The 26650-nt window shown below is 41.4% G+C and overlaps 1 protein-coding gene across 1 annotated transcript; it reads right to left on the bottom strand.

Moving 5' to 3' along the window:
* Window positions 1-646: 646 nt before the first annotated feature.
* Window positions 647-26650, bottom strand: rragd (ras-related GTP binding D). Its single transcript, XM_070920669.1, has 7 exons — window positions 26518-26650; window positions 22248-22543; window positions 20851-21050; window positions 19954-20068; window positions 17179-17321; window positions 6926-7074; window positions 647-798 (listed from the first exon to the last, which is right to left on the bottom strand). Exons 1-7 carry the CDS (start codon window positions 26648-26650, stop codon window positions 647-649), a joined length of 1188 nt encoding a protein of 395 aa, XP_070776770.1.

Below are 26650 nucleotides of genomic sequence, written 5' to 3'. Positions count from 1 at the left end.
ACCTCCGCCTTCTAAAGAGGGCAGGGAGAATAAAATCAATCAATCCTTCCTGTATACTTCTCATGGAGCTTAATTGGAAACCATTGGAAACCTGAAAGACAGCTTGTCCTCTCCGCTGCTGACAGACAATTGTGTCTGAGGACAGAGATGGCGGAGGTCAGGGTCCGACAGTAAGATGAAAGAAGTGAATATGTTCCTTTGAATGAGGATGGAGCCTCTCTCTTTGTCAGGGTGCAGCTCAGGTATATATAGAGTGCTGCAGGAATGAGTCCTAAAACCCGGAAATTAGTTAGCATTCCGGGTTCCCTCATCTCGAAGTCAAGGGGTTTTTGGTTAGATGCCTGAAATAAAGTCGGTGGTTAACACAAACTTTCAAACTTTTTACTTATGGCGATTTCCATTTACGCTTCAAAAAAAATCATAAAAGTGGTGTTCATCAGTAACGATTATCTTGCTGAACAAAACGTGTAAGTATCATAAACTTTTGTTTTGCCACAGAGCTTATTTCCTGCAACGATCCAAAATCCCATTGAACAATCCCATTTGCTTTTTGTCGAGGGAACCAGGGCGATGCTAACTTCAGGGTTTGCATACAAAAACACGTCACCCCTGCAACAACTCTGTTTGGCTGTCTGATGTGATGTCCTCAGTGGGGGCTGCTGAGCACTCCATTGGTCACAGTCAGTTTGCTCCACCTCCTCTGACTGAGGAGTTTGCGGTTTTGTTGAACCTTTACTCGAACATCAAAAACCTCCTGTATGGCTTTCTTGAAACAGTGGAAGTTGTAGTCAATCAGTCCTGTGAGGGACAGAGACAGAACAGAGTTAAGTCTATCACACAAAACGGAGGTTGTGGTTCTTTATAGGTGATTTCATTCCTTCCAGTGTGCGCATTGGTAGCGATTAAAAAAAAAAAAAGTCATGTTGTAGTGAGGAGATACTGGGCTTGGCTTGGCTGCAGAGGTTTATATATCGACAGTATATATAGGAAGTCACAAAGATGTTTATCAGATTGTGATTGGCAGGTCGGACAGAAATCTACCCAGGCCTGGCTTATCTCAGACTAGCCTTCTGTATTAAGGTCCAGACGGGTGTGTTTGAGGAAGTGTTTGCTTGATTGACAGGTGTTTCAGGCCATCGCACTTAAGCCCCAGACTGGATTTATGTCTCTAGGGGAGGTGGGGTAATTTTAACATTACCTGCGTTCGTCAGTGATTTTAATCCCATCCGGATTGTGCGTATGGGGGTAATTTTTCTCCCCCACCCCAGTAATAAACACAGCCGCAATTTCCTTCCGCAAACTCGCTCGCAAAAAGTGCAGTAGCCTAATTTACAGCGACCCAAAACTACACAATGTCCAAGCAGCAGCAACTGTAAGTCATTATCTTATTACGTAGCCTATTGTAACAATCCGGCAAATTCCGGAACTTCTCTCTTTTTTCTTTTTTTTTTAAACAAATTATGTTTTTAAAAACTGATGGGGACAAATTTGGCCATTTCAAAAGGTGTAAATGCCCAGTGTAAATGACACCTATGCTCCCTTGTCTGGTTTTCCCCCCTGGGATGACTTGCTTTAGCCTCTTCTGCATTGTATTAGCTCACCGACAGGCCTACTTGGGAACCAATACAACGACGTAACCATATTAAATAGAAAACCAAAACAACCATTTTAATTTCTGTTTTTTCATATTTGTGACTCTTGCGCTGAAACTGACCGCTGCGCGCACATTACAGGTGCGGCGTGCTATGTAGTAAACACAGCGTGGATGGATTTACGGGGGGGGGACAAAATGGGGAAAATACATTTTTAACGATTATTGGAAACAAAAATGCAATTCTGAAGCAGTTGGCAGGCTATGAACACAATATCTGATTACTGTCACATAAACAAACAGTGAACGGGGGGAGTTTGGGTTTCAAGTTCATCAAACTTGAATATGAACTTGACAGTTAATGAACCGTAATGGTTGCAACTAAACTTTCCTTTTCTTTTGTTAAGACATTTAAGTATATGTTTGGCTGCATTTACCTCCGTATCAACATCCATATCACAGGATTTCTGCAGGCTTCGCCAAGTTCAATTTAAGACTTTTAACAAAGGATACAATTTAATAAATGTTTTACGAGCACAAGTATAAAAAGTATAAAAGTATGATGGAAAACCAGTAGGGATAATATGACATTATTTATTATAGGATCACATTTTTTCAGTCCTGCAGTCCTTTTTCAGTCCTTCCCAGCAGCATATAATAATAATTCCTATTGATAGAAGTAATGAAATGAATATGACCTGGACCCAGGCACAGTAAGCGTCAGAAAATGGATGGATGGATTAACCCATTAAAAACGATTGATTCATTTAAGTTTTTGCCAAAATTGACATTTGCCAATTATGCTCAGATGAGTCTCCTAACTGCTGTAGCTAGCAGTAGTGACGGTGTTAGCCACAGGCCCCTGCAGCACAATCCACTTCACACAATCCCACAATCACATACAGAAACATTTCATTACTAAAAAAAAACTTTCCATGTTTATTGCCTCCTAATGTATTAATAATTACATATATACTGAAGATTATGACATAATAATTGTATGAGTAATAGGAAGGTTTTCTCCGGTGGAGTTGAACTGCAGCCAAAGTAAACGCTGTGGAATCAAGATCACTGCCTTCATACTTATGCACTCAGCTTGGTGAAATCTCATCTCTAAACTGAGCCCCTAAACTCTCCTTCCCTTGCAGAAGGCGTCGGGGCGGGGCAGTACCGGGATCAGGCCAGGAGCTGACTGCATAATGAGCAGCTGTCATAGCAAGTCAGGAGCTGTTATTATTATCATCATTATCACCTTGTGTTTGTTGTTTTTGGCTGAACAACAACAACAACAAAAAAAAAGGGCAAAAAGAGAAAAGTTTGACGCCATTTGGCTGTCTTTGTATTCTTTCAAAGACCCAATATGGATCTCCTCGAACGACCTCCCTTCAAAACAAGCATGCACTTGTTATCTGGAGCACGCGCAGACGACGTGCTTGCTATGGATACAGGCAGTCACAAATGTTTGCCTGCGTGTAGACCATAGACTGTATATAAAGATATTTTTTTAGTTTGGTCACAGCCACTAACAAGGAGGGGGCGGGGCTTATGACCTATACGGCAGCCAGCCACCAGGGGGGCGATTGAGACGTTTTGGCTTCACTTTTGGGGAGCTGCCATGCCGTCCAACTTTATATACAGTCTATGGTGTAGACCCTCATAATACTTAAAATACTTACCTTTGTACCACAGCCTATATACAATGTGCTTGAACCAAACACAAATGCATTTCATTTATCTCCCTCTTAATATGTCCTCGCATGCACATTTCCACATGGTAAAGCCTCATTTTGTGAACACAACTTATCATTTTTGGTCCCAAATGTTCTACAGGGGAAGCAAAAGAATTCATCTTGCTTTAGTATTCTGTATAATTTGTATAATCCCCCCTGCCCCGTGGATCAATAAAGTATTTCTGATTCTGATTCTGATTCTGATTCTAGCCATAGCCATGGGTGAGAGGGAAATTCACTTGGTTCATGTTTAAAGAGAACCAAAGTGTAGAGGTTTCATATCCAGCCATACTCATATCCATATCCACTCCAAAAGAGAATGAATGTAGTCATCTTGTTGTTTGAGTGAATTGAAATTCATTTCCAATCCTTAATAGATTTTGTTTGTTTGTTTCAACTTTCTCAAAACATAATTTGACAGCAGTCCGTTCAATGACGAGCTTCAGGTGTAAAAGCCCATCATACACTCTAAGGGCCCTATTTAAACGATCTAAAGCGCATGGTCTAAAGGGCATGGCGCAAGTGCATTTAGGGCGTGATCTCGTGAAGTGGGTGCGTGTTTGTGCTTGTGGTACCGGATGGACCCAGTGAGGGTATATATAGACTACATCCTGCTTTGCCTCAGATGGGCACTACTTACCCAACGTGGGCACCAGGCGTGAAAATGACAACTGCGTCGGTTGGAAACTAGCAATCAGAATCAGAATCAGAAACTGTTTATTGCCAAGTAACATACATTACAAGGAATTTGCCATGGTCTGAAGGTGCTATTGTTTCGATAACAAATAAGTAGAATATAAAAGGTAAAATAAGAATAAAAATAAGATAAATAACAAACAGTGCAATGACACTAGAGCACTAGACACTAGAGCTGCGCTGTAAGATAAGACTCTTGGATACAGACTGTTACAGGCATCTTAATACGAACTGAGAGAAACATATCGTCACCCTATTAAACTAATGGCATAAGTCACTTTTTGAGCAAAATGATTTTTTGGCCTAAATCAGCTCTTTGTGATGCTGGCCACCTCTGGTAAAGTCACCTAAGCCCTTACTTGAAAGGATCATGCTCTTTTTACCCTGTAAGACAATGGCCTATGTCAAGAGTGTGACTTAGGCCATTTTATTTTGACTTAGGCCATTTTACAATTTTGACTTAGGCCATTTAACAAGCTTTCATGATGGCAGCTGCCTCAAGAAAGAAGAAGATTTATGATGCAGAAGAAGCCCTAAACATGATTCTCGGATCATTTTCTACTGGTAAGTGATAAGGTTTACCATCACATAAGCTAGGCTGTAATGTTTTGTAGTAATCTAGTCTCAATTTCACAAGTTATAGTTGAATTACAAAGCTAGCAACTACTAGCTAGCTAACGTACCCAACATCTAGCTAGCTACCTATTCCTAGCCAGCATACTTCTTTCTGTAATGTAGCCTTAAGGATGGTGGGGCAGGATTGGATAGGATTTGTGAAAAAATAAATGTGCATTTTACAGAATGTCAAGGAGAGGAAGTTCCAAGACCTTCAGTCCATGAAACATGTGATGCCTGTCGAGTGTCATCACTTCATTGACAATTTGCCACATAGTTAGGCAAATCAAGACGACCAAGAATTCAGGGGATAATCTGAATAGAAATGGGATAGGAACAAAAAACCAACAGAGAAGTGAGGAGAGGGACATGCCTCCTCAGCATTTGATGGACCTGACATTTGTTTAATTTAGCTTGGAGTGATTTAAGTTTTGAGTTTGCTTTATGGAATAAAAGGACAGTTAAGAGTCCAGTTTTAAAAAGCTGTCACAACAGTATGTTAGAAATGGGAAAGGTTAAATAAAAATCCAGCAAAGAAGAGCTGGAGAAGTGAGGAGAAGGACTGCCTCCTCAGCATTTGATTTATCAGACATTTGTTTAATTTAGTTAAGAGTGATTTAAGTTTTGAGTTTGCACTAGGGAATTAAAGGGCGGTTTAAGCCAGGTTTAAAATGGCCTAAGTCACAAAGGCATGTTCAGAAAATGGCCTAAGTCACTTTATTCTTTTATTTTACATAATTGACAAACAACGTTCATTGTATACCAACAGTCATCTACTGTCAAGAACCTTTTTGTGTGAAATGATTAATAAACATCATATGTTCTGTATTTGGTGAAGTTTTTTGTGTTTTCCCAAAAACTAGAAAATATGACTTATGCCATTAGTTTAATAGGGTGACGATATCAGACTTTAAAGTGGCTCCTCAACCAGGCAGCTGAACTAAACATGTACTCGTGCAAAAATAATTACCACAGCATGGCGAGTAAACCGCAGACATGTTGAAGTACACTACACCATCCAGGACATCAAAAGGATGTAGCCTCCCACCTGCTGGGCAGCTCTGGCTGCCTGTAACCTGGCTGACAGTGAGGCACAAGACCACAGACATGTTTATCACTTGAGGCATGGACCTTATGTACTGTGGACATTGTGGATTTGAATCCAATTCAGCTGCCAGTGTCAGCTACGAACACACCAATGACTCGAATCCTCCGTTCTGAAAGATAGCTCAGTGCAGATAATGGCAGTGACCGTATGTGAACCAACGCTGGTAGAGGTAGGCAAAGTCAACCCGGGACCAGAGAGGCCAAAGCATTGCAGATTCAAATCCTTCAATCTGGTGAACAAGCAATGCCCTTCACTCCCAACAGCCAGTGTATGAGTACCATCCAGTGAGGCAGTGAACCCCCCCTGCTGCTCCAGGGCAGCTCCCAGCAGCTGACCTGCCTGCTCAATCATTATAAAGCACTCTGTGAAACAGCGGCAGAAAAAATACACACAAACCCACTGAATTATGCCTCCTCTGTCTGTTTTCTACAGGAACAAAATAATCTATATATGTCATTCACGTTGTCTGTGTCCTTTGGTTTATTTGTATAGAATCGATTAAACAGAGGTAATCTGTGGTGTGAGGAACGATGAATTCAATTGAATCAATTCAAGTAGTAATTAAACGAAATTATACAAAATAGACAACAAATAAAAGTAAACATAATAATAAAGATCAAGTTTAACTACAGTGTGGTAATCAATTCTATTGAGGTTATCAAATGCCTTGGAATAGAGTGCCGCAGGAATGAGTCCTAAAACCTAAAATGAGTTAGCATTTTTAAATGCCTGGAATAAGGTCTGCGGTTAACACAAGCTGAACTGAGATTTCAAAGACATAAAATACGTCAGCAGATACCCCCACCCGAGCGGCTAAATGAGGCTACAGAGGTGGTCGCGGACATTAAACGTCTTCTTGCCGAACACGGAAAGTCATCTACTCACAAGTCCGCCTTTACAGCCTCGTTGTGTTTATACTCTATATCTATCTGTCTATATATCTACATTTATCTATATTCTCTTCAAAGTGAAGCTTAGTGGTGGTGACGTTGAAGTAATGCGACCATGGTGTAGTTCCTTTATAGCCTAATGATGTCACTGGCGCAAGATGGCAGGATGTTTTGGCTTCATTTTTGTACAGCGGGAGGAAGCGGAGATGCATCGTCCATCTTTCTATACAGTCTATGGTTTGAAACACACAGCTAGTCTCTGACGTGCATGTACATGTGCTGTTAACTGACTCACCTTTCCTCTCAAAGCTTTCCTCGCGGAGGAAGCAGACCATGGCGAGGAACTTCGTGACCTCCTTCAGGTACATGACCGTAGTGTTGTTCAAGTGGATGATGGCCATGGACTCCTTGTCATAGGGTAGACCAGCTTCGCTGTCTGTCAGACTGAAGGAGGGGAGACAGAAAAACAAACTTAGCTGAACTTCTATAGATGCAGCATTTTTCACTTGTTTCAGGAAACACTTAGCGTGCTAGGTTTTTAGGCTGGACAGTTTCAAAGGAGGCACGCAGTGGTTGCACTTCAGAAAACAGCAGAGCTCGGATTTTAGTATTCAACTGCAGAAATTTCAAGATGTAGAGTGCAAGGTGGGAAGGGGAGCGGCAGAGGGAGAGAGAAGTGGAAGCAGTGATAGCAGCAGTTTAAAGGCAGATAGAGGAGTCTGACAATTTAAACAGGCAGAGCAGGAGGACACAGAGAGAAACTGAGCACTGGACAGAGAGGACATGCTGTTCTTTCTTGGTTTCCACCTGTAATTTATTCTGTTTCCACAAAGAAAGCCGACAAACAAAAGAAAACCACTGCTTTTTCTTCGTTCCATCTGATGGATATTCATTTTGTCTCCCTGGTTTATATATTTGAACTTCCTCCTTCTTTTGGAACCACATGGGCCCACTGTAGCATCAACCATTGTTACCACAGAATCCCCAAAAGCCAAACATATAGTCAAGTTTATCAGTATGGCTCTTTCATCACAGGGCTTCACAATTGGCCAAAGGATTGAAACAGTATGTGGGAAAAAGACGTCAGACCCTCCGCTCAGAACAGATTAACAGAACTTCTAAAACTGGGTCAGTGCTCTGTTAAAGACGACCTCATCGGCAAGTGTGAAGGTTTGTTGCTGCAGTGGAGAAAACAAAGCAAACAGGACACGATATTGTCTGCACTGTTTGAATCCACTTTTCCTCTCCACATGTAGCAACAACATCGATCAGCAACAAGACATACCCCCGGGAAAACAGAAATCTCCTTATTCAAGAAGTGAGCACAACCACTCCATCTGCATACACGTTGTCACATGAGCAGCATATCTTCTCTGAATGTGAACAGATAACCCCTAATCCCTAGCTGTCTAGGTGCAATGGACAGTGGCTCTGCAGTTCATTCCACCACTGTGGGGCCAGTACAGAGAAGAGTCTTGACTGAGATTAGGGCCCAGAGACTGGGTGACGAATTGTCAAAAGATGTTTGGCGTTTTACACAAAAAGAATTTGGGAAAACAACTGCAAACGACATTGGAAATGTGCTAGCTGAGAAACTGGACACTTTCTGAAACACTTCAGTGGACATCTAAAGCATGACAAAGGCACGACAGAGCGACCAAAACTCAAGTCAGTCACATCCAATGGGGATGAGGGGTAAGTTGGAATAAAATAGACCTGACGTGTAAAGCGCAAGTGAAACTTGAGCTATTATACAGCCAGTGTACGCAGCTGTTTAGATTGAAACTGAAGAGTAGACGCGTGGAAACACATCATGCAGGCTGGGTGTAATAGGGACATTGTTTTGGGAAATAAATGTTGCTGTTGAATAATTTCAAAATGTAATTCCTAAATGCTTTGAAAGGCACGAGCTAAATTCCATTCATCTCGGTTCACTATTGAGGTGGAGGCAGAAAATAGTAAGGAGCTTTTTGTAATTTGGGCAAACCAATCACAAGCTAAATTCCATTCACCTGCCTCGCACATGTACAAGGGTACTTTGGGTACAGGTTCATCCATCCATGGCCACTACGCACTTCCAAAGATGATGTGTACTTTCAACGAGATAATTATCTTGAGCACAGTGTCAAAAATGATTCAAATCCTTGTTGTGGATTCGTGAGGGCCACAGCTGTAACTGAGACCAACCTGTTCTCTATTCAACTTCCGAGCAACATTGATGGAGCAACTTTACACCTCCAACTGAGGATGCTGCATGACCTCACTGAACCTGGAAAGTTCGAAACAGTCCATTAAATTGGAGAATTGATGTCAAACCTGCATCCACAAACAACGGGACTCTTCAATGAAGTGAAAAGTTTATCCAGCAGTATCTGTGTCTACCTGTGTCTACTGCATCCTCAGAGAGATCTTATTATTAATAATAATAATACATTTTATTTATAGAGTGCTTTTCATGGTACTCTATGTACTCTATGACCATTTAACTTTAAATAAGTTAAATGGTCATAAAAGCAAACATACTAAAAACATACCCCACACATTAAAAGCAGTTCTGAAAAGATGAGTTTTGATTAGTGTTTTGAACGTGGGCACTTCGGTGAAGTCTCGGATGTGTTAGGGGAGAGAGTTCCAGAGGGAGGGGGGCGCTATGGCGCTCTGTCGCCCCAGGTCCTGGTGCTTGGTCCTGAGTGGTGGAGACAGGAGGTTGGCGTGTGATGTGGCCACGGGAGCGGAAGTGGGCGTGCAGGCGAGCAGCAGAGAACAGGAAATGCTGGAGTTTATTGAGGACTTTGGATGGTGTGCCATTAAGAATGCTGTTGCAGTAGTCAATTCTGGATGTGATGAAGGCATGGATCAAAGTTTCGGCGGCAGAGAGAGTGATGGGCGAAGATGAGCTATATTTTTGAGTGGAAAAAGGCAGTTCTGGTGATGTGATTGACGTGGTGTTCAAATGAAAGGTTGCTGTCAAAAATAACTCTGAGGTTACAGATTTGTAGTGAGGGAGAGAGAGTGGAGTTATTGATGGTGAGGCAGGAGTTGTGAGTGGGTTTTGGTGAGGGATTTGGGGCAGATGATGATCAAGTCTGATTTGTCACAGTTTAGCTTGAGGAAGTTGGCTTGCATCCATGATTTCATTTCAGTGAGGCAGTTGGTCAAGAGTGGAGTGGGTTGCAGTGGTGATAGATTTAGTGGAGATGTAGAGTTGGACATCGTCGGCGTAGCAGTGGAAGTGGAGACCATGATGATGAATGGTGTGGCCCAGGGGGAGCATGTAGAGGATGAACGGTAGAGGACCAAGCACCGAACCCTGGGGGATGCCTTGGGAAAGCGGAGCAGTGGAGGAGGTGCAGTTGTTGATGTTGATGACTTTAGCCAGGGCTTTGTCGACTGAAAACTTGGCTCTGCAACACCCTCACTCAGATGAGATCAACTCATCTGGCATGGCTGCATGCCCACAACAACATATTAGATGATATTGACATTCAGGCTTTCATGAGGGAATCTATCAGCACCACTCCTTAGTGGAAATCTGCTTTTGGAGTACAGTCTGCTTATGGTAAGATAATTCTATTTTTACTTACTTCCACCATGCAATAATTCCTCATGCTGACGTATTTATTACATTATATACTCAATCTCTGCCGGGTTGTGTGTAGAGGTTTAGCGGATTAGGACTGTATTCTTCATTGCATTGCATTTTCATGAATTATTATAACCTGGTTTGGTGTTTTTCTGTGTTGGTGGTTGCTTTACCTAACTTTTTAACTGCTTTCTGAAGGTGTAAGTCACACTCTGTTGTGTACGCAATTAACATTGTTTTTGGGTGTGTGATTAGTTTATGCTGCTACTTTGTGATATTTGTTACATTGGCCGTTTTCTTATACTGTTGTATGGAATATCCATAAAGGATGTATATCATGAATTAGTTGTTATATGATGTAAAGTATCCTCGGCATCCAAACTAAGGAAAAAAAGGTTTGCGCAGGATTTTGTATGACGTCATTAAGGTTTCAGCATCCGCACCTTAAATCACCTTCCAGCGTCTCTGTACCAGCATGTTTTTCAGGGCAAATTTCACTATCGGGGGCATCACTGTTGCATTGAGTGGGATACAATGCATGCATGGTCTCTGTCACCGGTCACGTTTGTAACTGCCACAACGGCAGCTGGTGTCAGGACTAAAGGTGCTTCATCAGCATACTAAACAGAGATTCAAGGATTCATTTACTTGGTAGTGGCCCACATTTATTTTACCAGCTTGTGATGGGTATTCAGTACCCATCATACACTCAGGAGATGCTTGTGAGCCATTTTATTTGTATTATTTGAATGATTTATTTGAATGATAAGATGTATTTATTTGAATGATAAGATGGTTCAGCAGGTTGCTTTCTTTTGCTTGAACAGACTCAGGTTTGGGAACTCATGAGAACAGTTTGGGGAAATGGAATAAATTTCACAAAATTAGTCAAAGTAGCCATGAAGTCCTATAACAGTTTCACAGGAAATTATTTTTACACATCGGGCATCAATCCACACAAAGACAGCACACAGCTCTATTCATTTTGAATCACACATCATACAGTAGAAATATGATAAAAAAGCATCTCTATGCAGCAGATGCCAGATTAAATGTAATTATCAAAATGAATAAAATGCTCTCTCATACTTAATCTCATGTCTACATGGCCATTGGCCTTGACATGATGACATATGTGGGATAAGAATAGTTGCAGTGCTCCGCAGATTGGAGACAGCCAAAGAGGAGAGACATGCACAGCTAATGTGAGTTTAGTGAAATGTGAATTCATCATTGCTGTCAAAGGGAAAAAAAAATAATTGCATTTCACTGACAAAAGATTTTGGCTCCGTTTGTTGGCCAAGGAACCTTTTAGTCACATTTGAGCTTTCCAAGTGCGTAGCATGCCAGGCTCCTCACAAGAGAGGAGTTCATTAATTATATGAGGTGAAAAAAAGACTCTACTAAAGCATTACATTACTAAAGCCTCTAATTAAGGATAATATCCCAGCTGTTTTGTCATGATAATGAAGGTAGCCGTCTGTACAACAATCTGCTGATTTATGTGAGCAGGTCCAACTAGCACCTACAATGCTTCCACACTTGTTAACGCTGAACAATTCCTGGACACAGACGAGTGCACACATTATTGGAAGTTACTTAGGCGGACAGTTACGGTTAACGACATGGTGTGTGTGTGTTTACAAAGAGAACATAATCCGCAGACATCTGGCATCCACCTCTATCTATGACCAAAATGTGAAATTTAGTGCTGTTTGAGCCCTCGGCCACACATTCCCCAACACAGCTGTGATGGGTTAAATATTCACTCACTTAAGGCCAAACGTGGCCTAGTTCAGTTAAAACCCCCAGCTGTGATGCCTAAGGTGAATCACTCACACACACACACACACACACACACACACACACACACACACACACACACACACACACACACACACACACACACACACACACTCCCCTCTATTATCTCGACAACAAACATGGGTCAAACAAGGATCACCTGGCCCAGGGGAAGAATCGTGACCATACGTCATTCCAGAATTATGCTTGGGTGGTTTCTACTACATTTCCCTGTGTGTGTTTCCAACCAACGACACCAATCATTTTGTTGATTTTGAACCCTTCCCTCTCTTGGCTTATTCCATAGATTCTGTCAACACATGTACAGGCCTAGACATTGTCTTCTACGGTGGCTAAGAAGCTCAACGCATTGAAACGCACGCAAATAGATACACCAATAGCACAGATAAAACAAAAGTAACTTAAGAAACATTGAAATTCTTGCATTTAAAAAAAATGCTGATAAATGAATTAATTAAAGGTTCTATATGGACAAGAGTCCTCGTTATTAATGACACCAGTGGCCTTTAGGCGAACGGCAGTCAGTATCCAGCTACTGTTACGAAGCAACCAACGCCAGATCCATGCAGCATAGCTACATTACAGCTAGCTGGCTAAACGTTACCTTAGCTCAGGTTACAGTTTGCAAGTTGTCCATTCCTCCCTTGCATCGCTCTTGGCTAGTAGAAAGCAACTGTTAGTTATACACTAGAGTTGGGCGACAGTCAGCCCAACAACCGGAGATTGCCGATACCTTCACACAGGTGTGTGTGTATTTTACACCTTTGCTTTGTACTGTTACATTATTTATTGCTAAAATCAGCACCGTTTGTCATAGTACATCAGTTAGTACTATAGTTAGCTGGTAAAGTATTTTGGCAAGCTAGCCAACTAACATATCTGCTCAGATAGTATTTTGCTAGCCATAACGTTAGTGAGCAAGCAAGCTAAGGTTGGCCAGCTAGCTGTAACTTAGCTATGTTGCATGGATTTTTCTGTATATATATATTATATTTTTGCAATATACACTATGTATCCCATTAGACGTGAGCATGGCATTGACCTTTGTCCAAACAGCTTTTACTAGTTAGCTGTGTCCGTAGTCTTGTCAAGACGTCAAGCGTGTTCTCTGTAGGCATTTAGCTCCGCCCATGCCATGTGCAATTTTAAGGACAGAATCTCAAGGCTCCGCTAAGAGATGTTTCATTTGTGTTTAGTGTTTCACCCCAGGATTGGATCGCTTCTCTTTTGCAGATGGCGTCCTGTCGGCTTCATCAGTCCACAACTACCAGCTCTGGGTAATGACCAAGAGAAAGAGATAATGGACACCAGCAGCTGAAATTACAAAATTTTGTCATCTTCCCAAGTGTTGCATGCGGCCCAAAATGTATAAAGGAGCAAACGTCACGCACCTCCAAAGTTGAAAGCACGTCCATTTAATTAGACACCCAATGTGGTATAAACAGTGAGTCTGTTTTGGTACATAAGTGGCAGAACATGGATAGATGGATTCTGTATTTGCAGTGTGTTTGTTTATGCCACTTATGTGTTGCTGTTAAATGGGTGAATGTGTTTCTCTATTTGCCGGTGTATCATTTATTTGCAGTGTTTTTGGGGTTTTTTTCTGAATGCAAAGTATATGTTGTCAAAGTGAAGCCAGTGCTCTCTACATTGTTCCCTTTCTGCTGCTTTTGATGTTGGAAACAAGGGAAATAATGACAGGTTAGTGTGATTTTCTGTGGCTCGATCATGGTCGTTTAAAGAGGTAGCACTGGCAAGCCAGTGAGCCTGTCGTGGGAGGAAGGCCAGGTTGAAGCTGGGGAAGGAGTTAGGAAGGGAGTCAACGCGATTTTCAAAGTAAAGAGTGTACAATGTGGAGGAGTAGTCCAAACTTCTGTTATTCCTATCTCTAGCAAATATCATCTTAAACATTGCTTCTCTTTTTTGAATGATATATCTAAACCCATAGCATCAGTTGACACGACTGGTATCCAACAAGGAGAGAATTCCATGGGTACATGTGTTTCTCCAGACAGACAGCAATGAGAGCCAACAAAAGAGCTAAAGCGGGCATAAGGTAATTGCATTTGGAGCCTCAAGGTCAAACTGAAATTTGAACTCTCCTGACTTGCTGTAAAGAAATATAAACTATAATGATAATACATCTATCGGGTCTCTGAGTGGTTGATTGCCATGGCATCGGCTAACTGACACCTGAGAGCTGGCTTTACTAGGAGACACACTGTCAGGGTGCACTACTGGCTGGACAACATCATACCGTATAGCCTCTGAATGATACCAGGTGAATTTCCCCCTTTTCAACAAAATGTTTCAGTCAACCATTAGCAATTCAGGATGTCCCTTTACGACATTTTTTTGGGAGGACTCAATGTGAAATTTCTTCTTTTTGGCAATGACAACTTTGATCAAATGAGTAGAAGTCAAGAGAAACGCAGGATACACACGTATCTACAGATTTCCAAGCATCTGCTAATCTATACTGACAAAAAAAAAAATCGATTATATTACCTCAGTTCTCATTTGAATCTATTTCTAAAGATAGTGGAAAAGGCACCCACCGCCACAGAGACACAGGTTTGATCCTAGACAGCAGTGAACCATGTTGTTAGCCTTAGAGTTCTGACCTGTAGTCCTGGTTTTGGTCATGCCACACACCTTTTTTTTTTTTTTTTTTTTAAATCATATTGTGTAGCATGTACAGTATGAATGATTTGACAAAACTATTTGTTGATATGCAAGACACCTGTCATAACAGCTGGCCCAATTATTTTCTTTGTAAACCCCACTGTTCCATTTTCCAACATCCAGTCCAACATCGGCCAATGCCCCACAAAAGCAGCACATCTGTCAGACTCCCACAGAAAGCCCCGACTTTTCTCTCTTGTCTCATGATGCCGCATTTTCTTCTGTGGCCTATCACAATGGACAAAGAGAAACATATTATTGCGGCATAAAAAAATATCCAGACTTCTATGACCCACAGCCCTGGCTTTGTCGAGATTTATTAACAAGACATTTCCCGGTGAGCCACAGCTAGAGATGAGGAACATGTGAAGTAACACACAAAAGACTCCAAAGAATCCAAGGCCGACCTCCAAATTTCCTCTATTTGCTTCATATTATGCGTCATGTGCTGTGTGGTCCTGTTTTCACGTCAGGACCATAGCACGTCTGATGTGTGCTGGGGGGCGTCATGTGACTCTCATATCATACAGGTACGACACATGCCGCTGACAAAACATTTTATCAGTATTTTACTCTGAGCTTCAAACTTCATCTGAATCTAGGAAACTTGACCGATTACCTTACATTTAGGGAGATAATAGCTATGTCTTTACTGGGAAATAAATGTACTTCTATTTGTTGTATACATTAGTACTTATATATTAGTATCATCACATTAGTATTACACTAGTGTCATTGTATTTATTGAAGATTGCTATGTAGTTTTCCACTTTTGACATACTGCAGATAGATAGATAGATAGATAGATAGTCTTTATGTTATGGCTTTTTTCAGGTTCTAATTGGACTCGGGCCGCAAGAATTACACAGATCTAGATCAGGACCTAATTATACTCCCAGCTGGAGTGATAATTGAAGTGAGAATATAAAGCAGATCGGAGGGTATCTGCTGGGGGATCAGGAGTACAGAGAGTGTGCTTTGGGCTTTACTTCACATTAAGCTCTGCACTACTGTTGTATCCAGTATGCCAATTCACTCTGTTCCTGAGACACAGAGAACTACCCAGCATACTTCACCTTGGCAAGGGCAGTGATTTCAGCCACTCCAGCAACTACTGCCGCCTCTCAAGGCCCTGATGCATTGTTAGGTAGGATCTTAATACAGTCTATACTCATGACCACCAGCAGCTATGAGACAAAGTCTGCTAAGTCACAACGCAAGTTAGACATTAGGAGGCTCTGGACCTTTGCTTGAGGGAATTTTCTCTAAGTGGACCTCTTCGAATTTTAGTTGAATACCCCTGGTGTAAAATATATTAGGTTTGTTACAATACATCTCTCCCAAGGCTTTATGCTAATCATATCCGGCCTCTACAGAAGCTACTGGCTGTTAATGGAAAGGAAGGAGAGTATACCTGACAGACATCAAGGTTTATCAAGTTTACAAACCTTCAACGGCCCTCGAACAGTTCACATCCATCACTCCAGCATGAAAAGTGCAACTGAGACATTTCTCTCTACAACTCTCTCAGACACTGATGTGACACTTGTCAGTGTTGTTAAATTGGGAATGAATGACAGATCTATTTTGCAACTTAACAAGGGTCCATTTAGCCAGAATACTGACAGGTCATGTTTTCAGCACTGACTCTTCATACAGCTCGAACAATGTACAGTTACAACTAAAGTGGCTTACTGGCACAGAACATGATCCTAGATGTACAGAACTAACAGGGAGAGATCCAATTCATGAGTCTTTTTCTAGGCAAACTGCCTATGGTGTAGTTTAACAGTAACACATTTCAAGCTACAGCAACCAAAAACAGTTTCATTACTACATGAGGTCAAGCAGGGTGTTTTTCTTTTTGCACTGTACATATAACCACATCCATTCTTGTTGCACATGATGTTAATACAGGTGATTTTTCCAACAATACACATATTGTATGGTAAAATCTGCTCAAAATTAGCTTGTATCGGTCTGCTTGGATTTAACCCTCCCTACCTAACCTAAATTGGCACGACTCTGAGGTGTATTTCGCACGTCACTCGCAAAGTACAAATAGCAGAACGTTGGCTGATCGTAGCCCCAGTCTGTGCGTCTCACACATTGCTGCTGGTAGCGTTAGCATTGGCAAGCCTGACAAACGCCCGTAGAGAAACAACATTGTACCCCACCACAAATAAAAAAAACCTCTTCGGATCTAGACAAATCACAAGGGTGCAATATTTTTCACTCAAACGTGCAGCTATGTAAAAGGGTGCACACAGGATTCCCCAAATCAAAGTAATAAACCATATTAAGACTACCTATGGTACTACCATACCATAGGACGTCAATTACACTGTTTCTGGTGGAGCTGCGACAACGTTTCATGTTTTGTGACATTGCAGAAGTTTGTATTCCCTTGATTGCCTGGTGATATTGTGGTTTGTTGACAGTGTCCATTGGCTTACCCATAGATGCAGGAGATGTCGATGACTACATCGATCATGTCACAACACAGTTCATATGTCTGCATGTCCACTGGACTGCTGTCTGTGGCAATGTAAATCTTACTGACCACATCGAACAGGAAGGCCTTCTCGATACCTGAGTTCTGAAAACAGAGGCAGAGACAAAGAAGAGGATCACTCAGTGCAAATCATTCATATTACTACACCTGAGCCCTGGTGACCATTAAGAGTACTATCCATTGATACATTGCAATATTCACAGGAAATAGTGTATTCACAATTTTAAACAAACTGCTAGTTTTTGTGTTCCGTAACACCTGGTTAGCAGCCTAGCTAGTTAACCATACCCTAATGCTAATGTACTGTATATACACACTAAAGGCTTATGGTTAGCGACAGTGCTAAATTGTGCTAATGGGATATGTATCGCAATCAAGTATCATTGAACTTTGAGCGACCCTGTAAGGGTCTTTTCAGTGTAACTCCTTAACTACAAACACAACAGAACAGTTCGTCTGGAGAAAATGACAGTCCTATAAACAGAAGCTTTGAAAGTCCGACTCAGTGCAAGTCAGGAGCCAGGGAGTGCAGCAGGCGAGCGAACCGTCAATCACACCTGTCAATCAACACCAGCCATCACAGTGTAATCACTTCCAATTTGACTTCCAGCACACTTTTAAAGGGCCTGAATTGAGCGATTGAGACCAAAATTAGTCCTGGAAACATTTGCTACTTTCTCGAGCAGTCGCCAATCAGCTGTGTGACTTTCTACATAACAATAAGTTATTTGAGGACTTTCAGTCAGGTTTCAGAGCTCATCACAGCACAGAGACAGCACTGGTGAAAGTTACAAATGACCTTCTCATTGCATCAGACAAAGTACTTGGCTCTGTACTTGTTCTGTTAGATCTTAGTGCTGCATTCGACACCACTGACCATCATATCCTATTACAGAGACTGGAACATTCAATTGGCATTAAAGGAACCGCACTAAGCTGGTTGAAGTTGTATTTATCAGATCGACCTCAGTTTGTACATGTTAATGATGAATCCTCCATGTACGCCAAAGTCAGTCATGGAGTTCCACAAGGTTCTGTGCTTGGACCAATACTATTCACCTTATATATGGTTCCTTTACAATTATTAGAAAACACGCCATAAATTTTCATTGCTATGTGGATGATACCCAGTTATATCTATTGAACAAGCCAGATGAAACCAATCAGTTAGCTAAGCTCCAAGCATGCCTTAAGGACATAAAGACCTGGATGACCTGCAATTATCTGATGTTGAACTCAGACAAGACAGAAGTTATTGTTCTTGGCCCTGAACACTTCAGAAACACAATATCTAAGGATATTGTTACTCTGTAAGATGGCATTGCCCTGGCCTCCATCGCCACCGTGAGGAATCTCAGAGTTGTCTTTGATCAGGACATGTCCTTTAACTCTCACGTAAAACAAACTTCGAAGACTGCCTTTTTTTTTTTTACCTCCTTAACATTGAAACATCAGGAGGATCTCAAACAGATGCAGAAAGATTAGTCCATGCATTTGTCACGTCTAGGCTGGATTATTGCAATTCCTTATTATCAGGCTGTCCCAATAAGTCCCTGAAGACTCTCCAGCTGATCCAGAATGCTGCGGCACGTGTACTGACAGGAACCAGGAAAAGAGATCATATTTCTCCAGTATTAGCTTCTCTGCACTGGCTCCCTGTAAAAGTTTAAAATCCCTCTCCTGACCTACAAAGCTCTTACTGGTCAGGCACCATCATATCTTAAAGAGCTCATAGTACCCTATTACCCCACTAGAGCACTGCGCTCCCAGAATGCAGGGTTGCTGGTGGTTCCTAGAGTCTCCAAAAGTAGAACAGGAGCCAGAGCCTTCAGCTATCAAGTTCCTCTCCTGTGGAATTGCCTCCCAGTTTGGGTCCGGGAGGCAGACACACTCTCTACTTTTAAGAGTAGCCTTCAAACTTTGCTTTTTGATAACGCTTATAGTTAGGGCTGGCTCAGGCCTGCCTCCAACTTTACACATTCATGTCCCATCAATGCATGTTACTAACTTTATATCTTCCCCAGAGTTTCTTTGTTCTTTCTCGTCTCGCATGTTCCTGTGGATCTTGGTCCTGGTATTCCTGGCTGCTGCTGCCATGGGTCCGCTTGACTCTCATCGCTACAGTTATCATTATTAGTTATATTTCCATTATTATTATTATAGTTGCTATGCCTGTTACTGGTCCTGCTATACATCTCTCTCTCTCTCTCTCTCTCCCTCTCCCTCCCTCCTTCAGTGTCTTGCCCAAGGACATTTCAACATGTGGACAGGTTTGTTTACAAATATTTTATTCAGTTTGACATATATAACATAAATGTGTGGTGTGGTGGCCAAAGGCAATGAAGTAGCGATTGTAGCAATGTCAGTGATGAATGCATGTCAGTGCATGTCAATCTAATTTTTATGCTTTGATTTTCTCATTAATGAAAACCTGCAAAGTGCAGGATAAAATTCAGAAGTGGTGGCATTCAATATAGTATCAGCATTCGTGAAATGCAACCAGTATATCTGTTATATATTACTACCACCTAGTGACTGGATTGTAAACTGCAGGAGGTCATGCACATGCAATAAACTGTAATATGCCTGGTCCAACTTGATTATTAAAATGTGGGGAAATACAGAAGCACACTGGTGTAAGGTTTCCATAGAGATCTGACTAAATCTCTTAAGTCTTTCGGATAAAGTCGGTTCATTCAGCAGCAGGATTACTCACAGATATGAAGATGTTGAGCAGGTTTTCCAATGTGGGCAGCTGTGGGATGAGCTTCTGGACCACTTTACTGAAGGCCTCGAATATGGAGTGGTCGTATATACTGGTTAAATAGAAGCTGCAGAGATCAGGTAGAAGAACAGATTTCAATAACAAACTACTCCACAACGATCATTCTTAGCTTTATGCAGATGTGGACAGAAAACAAGAGAACTGTGACCAATCAAATGATTAGCATTTGAAGGTTATCACACACATTTCTAGATAATATCACAGTCCCAACAGTACAATACTCGTCAAGATATCATACCATATGTTCAATTCTGATACCAAAACAGTACTTCAGGAAATCCTTACTTTCAGGAATATAGACTACCAAACTTCTCAACTGTTGAAAGATAGTCTCAAATAAGTACCAAAAAAATGTATTGAGGTTCAACAGCCAGCTATGATTTCACTTTTCTCTTTCTTTAGGTCTCTAGCGTAGTGGTTCTGTCAGTGGTATCAAAGAACCCACAGGAGCTCTTGAGTTCTGGTGCCTCCGCAGCAATATGAAGTTAAATTTTGCTACATATGATTTGTCCAAAGAAAGTGTGGAAAGGACTTCTTTTTAACTACAAGTTACATCATCACCAGGTACAGTGTAGAAACTTGTACAATGCAATATTAAATCAACATAAAATCTGTCCCAGCCTATGTGGGTCTCGAGGTCTAAAACGTATCAAATTTAGATCCAATGAGTCCGTTAGTCTGTTTCCAACGCATGAAAATATTAAAGAACACTGACTTAATGGACTGTAAAGATTTATAACTCAATGTATCATTTTGAAATTTGCTTGTATTACAGTATCTATTTAATCCATACGAACTGTGAAACCAAAAGCTGCAGGTAAAGCCCACCTCAGGTGTATTCGTTCTAGGCCCGCGTCTGCAAGGTCATCGTTGGCCCGCTTGTGAATGTCCCTTTGCTTCTCGATCTTATGGTCATCTGACAGGCCGTCCACTTTGTGAATGAACACCTCAAAGTTGATGTCTGGGTTGACTTTGTAGGCCCTGGTCACTGTGAGATGCAGCCTACTCAGAGCCTCCACATAGTCATCCTGTCACAAGGAAGAGAAAGGATTCACACCACTTAAGTAAGCAAGACCATCTGCCGTCCAGTTTATTTGGTTTGAACTACAAAAGTTTTCTTTGATGCATTTTTGTAGTGATGAGTCAACAGTCTGGTCAATATTGTTAAGCACATTTTATCACAGATTTTTCGTATCAGTGCATATGTCGTTTGATAAGGAACACGAAATGTTCATACATAAGTGTCCAATGTATATTTGAGGTAGTTTAGAAACCATCACAAAAGTTTGTCCTTCAGAGAGCACTGACAAGTTGATTTTTACACTTCAAGTGAACAAGTAGCCTTCTGTGCACTGCTTGAGGAGTGATAGCAAGGCCACCTCCACATTTTGTCTAAGCAACAAGATTTTCATTGATCCACGAAATGGTACTCCTGTAAAAGGAAAGCATCTGTAGGGACTGTTAAGATTTTGTTGATTCCTGTATCGATACCGGTACTGCTTATGGGTAAATCCTTCTCCTTCATTTTAATGACACTAAAGTGTATAACTAGGTGCACCGGTGCTCAATGTGCCCATTACTTACACTATGAAAAGAATGATTTTCTTTCTTGCCGAGAGTTTGATGAGTAGATATCAATCTTCTCATCAAACCACATCTCGTATCTCATATAATAGCCTTTTATCTAAGTCCCATTCTATGTAAGGCTACAGTCAGGACTGGAAACAGCTCTGTCTGCCCAAAGTTTAAAGAATCTACCTAAGAGCACCTCTTAAGCTCTCTAATTAACATCTCATTTGTTTAATCTGTACAAAAACAAGGGGTGGCAGTCCGTAGGGACTTTGCTTGGGAACTGGAGGGCCGGTTCAAATCCAGCATGGACCACAGTATAGATTGTGGACTGGTAGCTGGGGAGGTGTCGGTTCATCTCCTGAACAGGGCACTGAACCCCTGACTGCTTGAGGGGCAGCCCCAAAAACTTAATTGAATTTCCCAAAAGGGATTAATAAAGGAAGTCAGGAGCCAGTACCAGTGCTCGGTATCCTTACTCATAAACTTAGCAACCCATGGATGCTAATGTGAGCAGCGATCTCTGCTGGTCACCCAGTTCACTGCATTATATTATATTATATTTATTACTTTTGTAACTTGAATAGGGTAATAAGAAATCCTTCAGAACATTAGAAAGGATTGATTACTCATATAATATGGCTTCATGGCCTGACCTGTGAGTCGATGACAAAAATTAGTGCTCCAGTGCCTCTGAAGATCATTTCGTAGTCAAAGGTGGGGTCGAAGAAGTCAATCTGGCCGGGGAAGTCCCAGATCTGGAAGCTGACGAAGGAGCTGCTGGAGACGTCCTCTCTGCAGATCTTATTGGTGCTCTCCAGGAACAGGGTCTCATTGGGCGACATCTTGTGGAAAACCACCTTCTGGATTGAGGATTTCCCACTCCTCCGCAGGCCCATCAACAGTATACGAGGTTTGACCTCTCCATTCAGAGAATCGCTGAAGCCCAACACTACACAAACAAAGGGACAGAGGCACTGTAAATTACAAAATCATTTAATAATATAGCAGAGTAATTGCCATAACAATATTCATGACAATGTGATTAAATACTGACAAATAATGTGTTGTGTCCCCTTTAGCTGTTACCATCTTCTTACACCGATAACAGAATGTAAACGTAACGTAATGTTAATGTTGTTAGGTGTACATCTGATGTTTTATAACCAAACCACTACTGAGGTTGCAGCGTTTCACAGAACTGACCCCTCCACAGATCTGTTGGCAACGCCACTTTCATGTCATGACGTGAATACACAAACAGATCAGATCCCAAAATCATTATGATGATGATATGACACATCTATATCACATTAAAAATCATACTGTTATTGTCATGAACACCCTATGATAAACGTTGTACAATGTCTTCTGTGGCTCTGTAGGAGCTTTGTCAAGTCTGAGAAAATGACCCTGATGAAGTCATCATCATCTCTGCTTAGGTTGGGAGACTACAAATGTATAGCAGGGTCTAACCTTGCTATCAAGTTAAATTATGGGAAATGTAGGATCCAATCTTTTGGTGTTTCTACTAGGGACTAAAGACAGGATATCTCGGCCTCTGCTAGTTCAATAATTTTGACCAGTCTTCTTGTAACCTGTTTCTCGTAAGTCCTCCGACCTTTATAAAATGGACATACTGAATCACTGAAGTGCCCCTTTAACAAAATGCGTACGAACAAAGGCATTTTTAATCAGGGTTTTGCAGTGATAACATGAAACTATCCAAATCAAATGTAACATTAGTTAGCCTTTGCAGCCTACAGGCAAAATATCGCATTGCCCATCAATGGAAAAAATTGATTAATTTCCAGCTCTATATTTTCATTTTGTGATTCCACTAGAGTAGCTTTGCATGATTCATAGTTCAAAAAAGTCCTGATTTATTTTATACTGGCCCTTCATGCAGCCCCTCAGTTCACCGTCTATCTGAAACAAGCTGTTTGAGCTCCCGTCTCTTTAAGGCCCCACTCCCCAAAAGCCCACTTTCTTCTGATTGGCCGGCCAAGTTCCGGAAGTCTTTGGAAGAACTTCCAAACTGTAAACCTAACGTTACTAAGCAACATTGACATAAACATAAACCTCTCGTCTGTGCCTGGATTACTTTTACATACGTTTACCTCATTATTTGGCAACTTTGGCAACGTTTAGTATGAATATCCGACATTGTAACACTATATATGACAGAAAACAAAGAAAAACATAATAGGACCTCTTTAAACACCAATTGTTAATCAGTGGCTAAAGAGCCTCTCAAGTTTCCTTTTGATAATGTGCTACATATGACTCTATGGATGGATTGCTGAGACAAATTGCTGAGGCTTTTAACAGAATTTATACATGATAATTATGAAAATGCAGGAGCACATGGAACTGTCTGCCAGACTAGCGGTGTCTCCAGATCTCATAAATAATGCTGTTTAGGATTTTGAGTTAATAGATAAGATTAGCATTTTGATTTGGTGATAGTTCCTTTAAGAGTTCCATCCAGACCAGCAGGATATGTCTGAACAGGAAAGAAATGAATAGCACTTGCCGCTCCCTCATTACCACTGCAAAGGTACCTTTGATCGAGACTCTGAACCCCCAACGGTTCCAGTGGAGCTGCTTAGTACTTAACAGATCGGACTTTGGTTGTACTGGTCAGCTGGGGGTTGCTAAAAAAAGAGCATCAGAGCAAAGGGAACCTAGCCTGGTTAAATTAAGATTTTTTTTTTTTACTAATATGCTGTTTAATATTCAACACTTTTGCTGAGAAATGTTGTAAATATTCCACTTGTAGTAATAAAGACTCCAAAAGATAAAACACAGAACTAACATGTGTACCAAAATACTCTTTCCCCCTATAAGCAGGACCCCCCCCCCCCATGACTACAGTAAGACTGTGTTCTGTGTGTGTGTGTGTCACATTCCTGCTTTGACACTATGACCTTGATCACTCCACATTGAGGAATGTCCAGCCAATTCTAACAAAAAGGCTTTCTGCTGTAAAAGACTGAGGAGGCCACATACTCAATCAACAATCCATCAAATGATGAACCTTGAATCAGTGTACAGTAAACTAGTCAACAACACAGTGTTTGGTAAAACAGTAGCTCCAATTGCAGAACTGAAGGCCACCGAGTTTGCAGCTATTTGCATACACCGTATATGATGATAAAAACCCACTCTCATTTCCATGCCAACCGCTTATTTCTTGACTGGAAGTCACTTGACAGAAGAAAGGGAGGGAGGAAAGGGAAGGAGAGCAGGAGACAGAAGTGAACGGAATCCAGACAGCTGTTTGTTCGTGTCAGTTGTGGAAGTGTCTATGTCCATGACGAAGTGGCCCTCTACCACACACCACAGTCCAATCACTAGTGCAACAAAGTTCAAACTATCTTCACAAGTTTTACTCAAAAACTCCACCGCTCAAATTATTTTTTATTTTGGATTTTTAAAACGAAGTACATTGGAGCTAAAATCATTTCGCATTTAGGAGTTACACAGAATATGAACGTGAGTGAATCGAAGTTCTATCTGATTAAAATCATCAAATAAAAACATATTAATCCATTTATCCTAACAAACATATGGTTCTGATCAGTAGCACGGCTACTGAGTCTCCTCCATTTACGTACGCAAAATGCATTATTGACATGTTAAAAACAAATGTAGCACCATCAGACCACGGCAAATTCCTTGTAATGTAGGTTACTTGGCAATAAACAGTTTCTGATTCTGATTCTGATTTCCAGTTATTCACAGCAATATCCATGGACTTTGGCCTTTGGATATTTTTCTGTGTTACAGCACATCAGAAACAGCCGAAAGATATTGGAATCTGAACCAAGATTCGACAAGGAAAATCAGAATCGATAAAATTGAAACAATACCCAACCCCAAGGCATTGATCAGTTTTTCACGGTAACATGGGATCTCCAGCTCTGCAGGCAGCCGGGCTCCAGTGAGTCTAAAACAGGACAGATGTATGGGATCAAGTAAGCCATTCACCAAGTCAAGGGCTACTATCTCCCCTCCACATACAGCCACCTAAATTACCTGATTTAAAAAAAAATGACATAAGTTGACGTATGTTTTGTTCAGTTTTTCATAGACTTTGGCTCGTGATGTGGTATGAATAAAGCAGCTTGGGGGTCACCTTATCTATGTAATAGTACAATGGTTCTTGCAGCACATCCCTACCATTATAGCCTATGGTTCAATACCTCAAATTTTTGTCAGCACTTTAGTTATTATGGCCTTCATTACGGACAGTCCCCCCCCCTTCTACAGTGTTGTTACTGTTGCAGTAGGCCTGCTGTGCACTGTGTACTGCTGGTGTTATAGCCTTGTCAATGGAAACAATTGCACAAAACAGCATTTAAAAAGGTACAAAATCCTGCATTTGTTAAATATAAAATATATATATGTAATTTACATACACGTAGTTTAAACTCAGGCATCACAAGCAGGCAGCAGGTCCATTTCAACTCTTAGGCTGCAAAACCCTGATTAAAGCAGTTACCTAGTACACTAAATTAATGTTATAGCTGTCAGGTTAATGTAGTTAAGTCTCCCAAAATGGAAGACAAAACACCAAGTGTCAGTATGTACGTCAGTGTGTACAACTTGTTATACATGTACTCCGTTATTCCACCTTCGTAGGAACTTTAAAGAATGGCGCTCAGAAAGTTTCCAACGATGAAGAAATGGGACTTTTATTTAACAAGAGTAACGTTGTGGACACCGGCTTCGGTTAGCTAACCCGGAGGACGGGCTAGCTAAAGTTAGTAGCCGTAACGTAACACCGCACGCCGAGACGTTTCGGCGGCGAATGAAAGCAGCGCCGAAGTGAAAGTGTCCCGTCTCCCCTCGCTCCCTGCTGCTGCTGCTGGTGTGTGTGTGTGTGTGACCTTCATACGCAGCAGAAATATATCCGCCTACCTCCGTCCCCACAGCCCACCTCGGCGTCTGAAAACGCCTCCAGGTCGTCGTCGTCGTCTTCGTAGTATCCCGCCGAGATGTCGTAGTCCTCTTCGTCCTCCCCGCTCAGCGCCAGCACCCTCTCGCTCGTCAT

Source organism: Enoplosus armatus, chromosome 15 (assembly GCF_043641665.1).
Source record: "Enoplosus armatus isolate fEnoArm2 chromosome 15, fEnoArm2.hap1, whole genome shotgun sequence".
In the NCBI taxonomy this organism is placed as follows: Eukaryota; Metazoa; Chordata; class Actinopteri; order Centrarchiformes; family Enoplosidae; genus Enoplosus; species Enoplosus armatus.
Note: the sequence above shows the minus strand (reverse complement) of the source record. Positions and strands in the feature narration are given on the sequence as shown.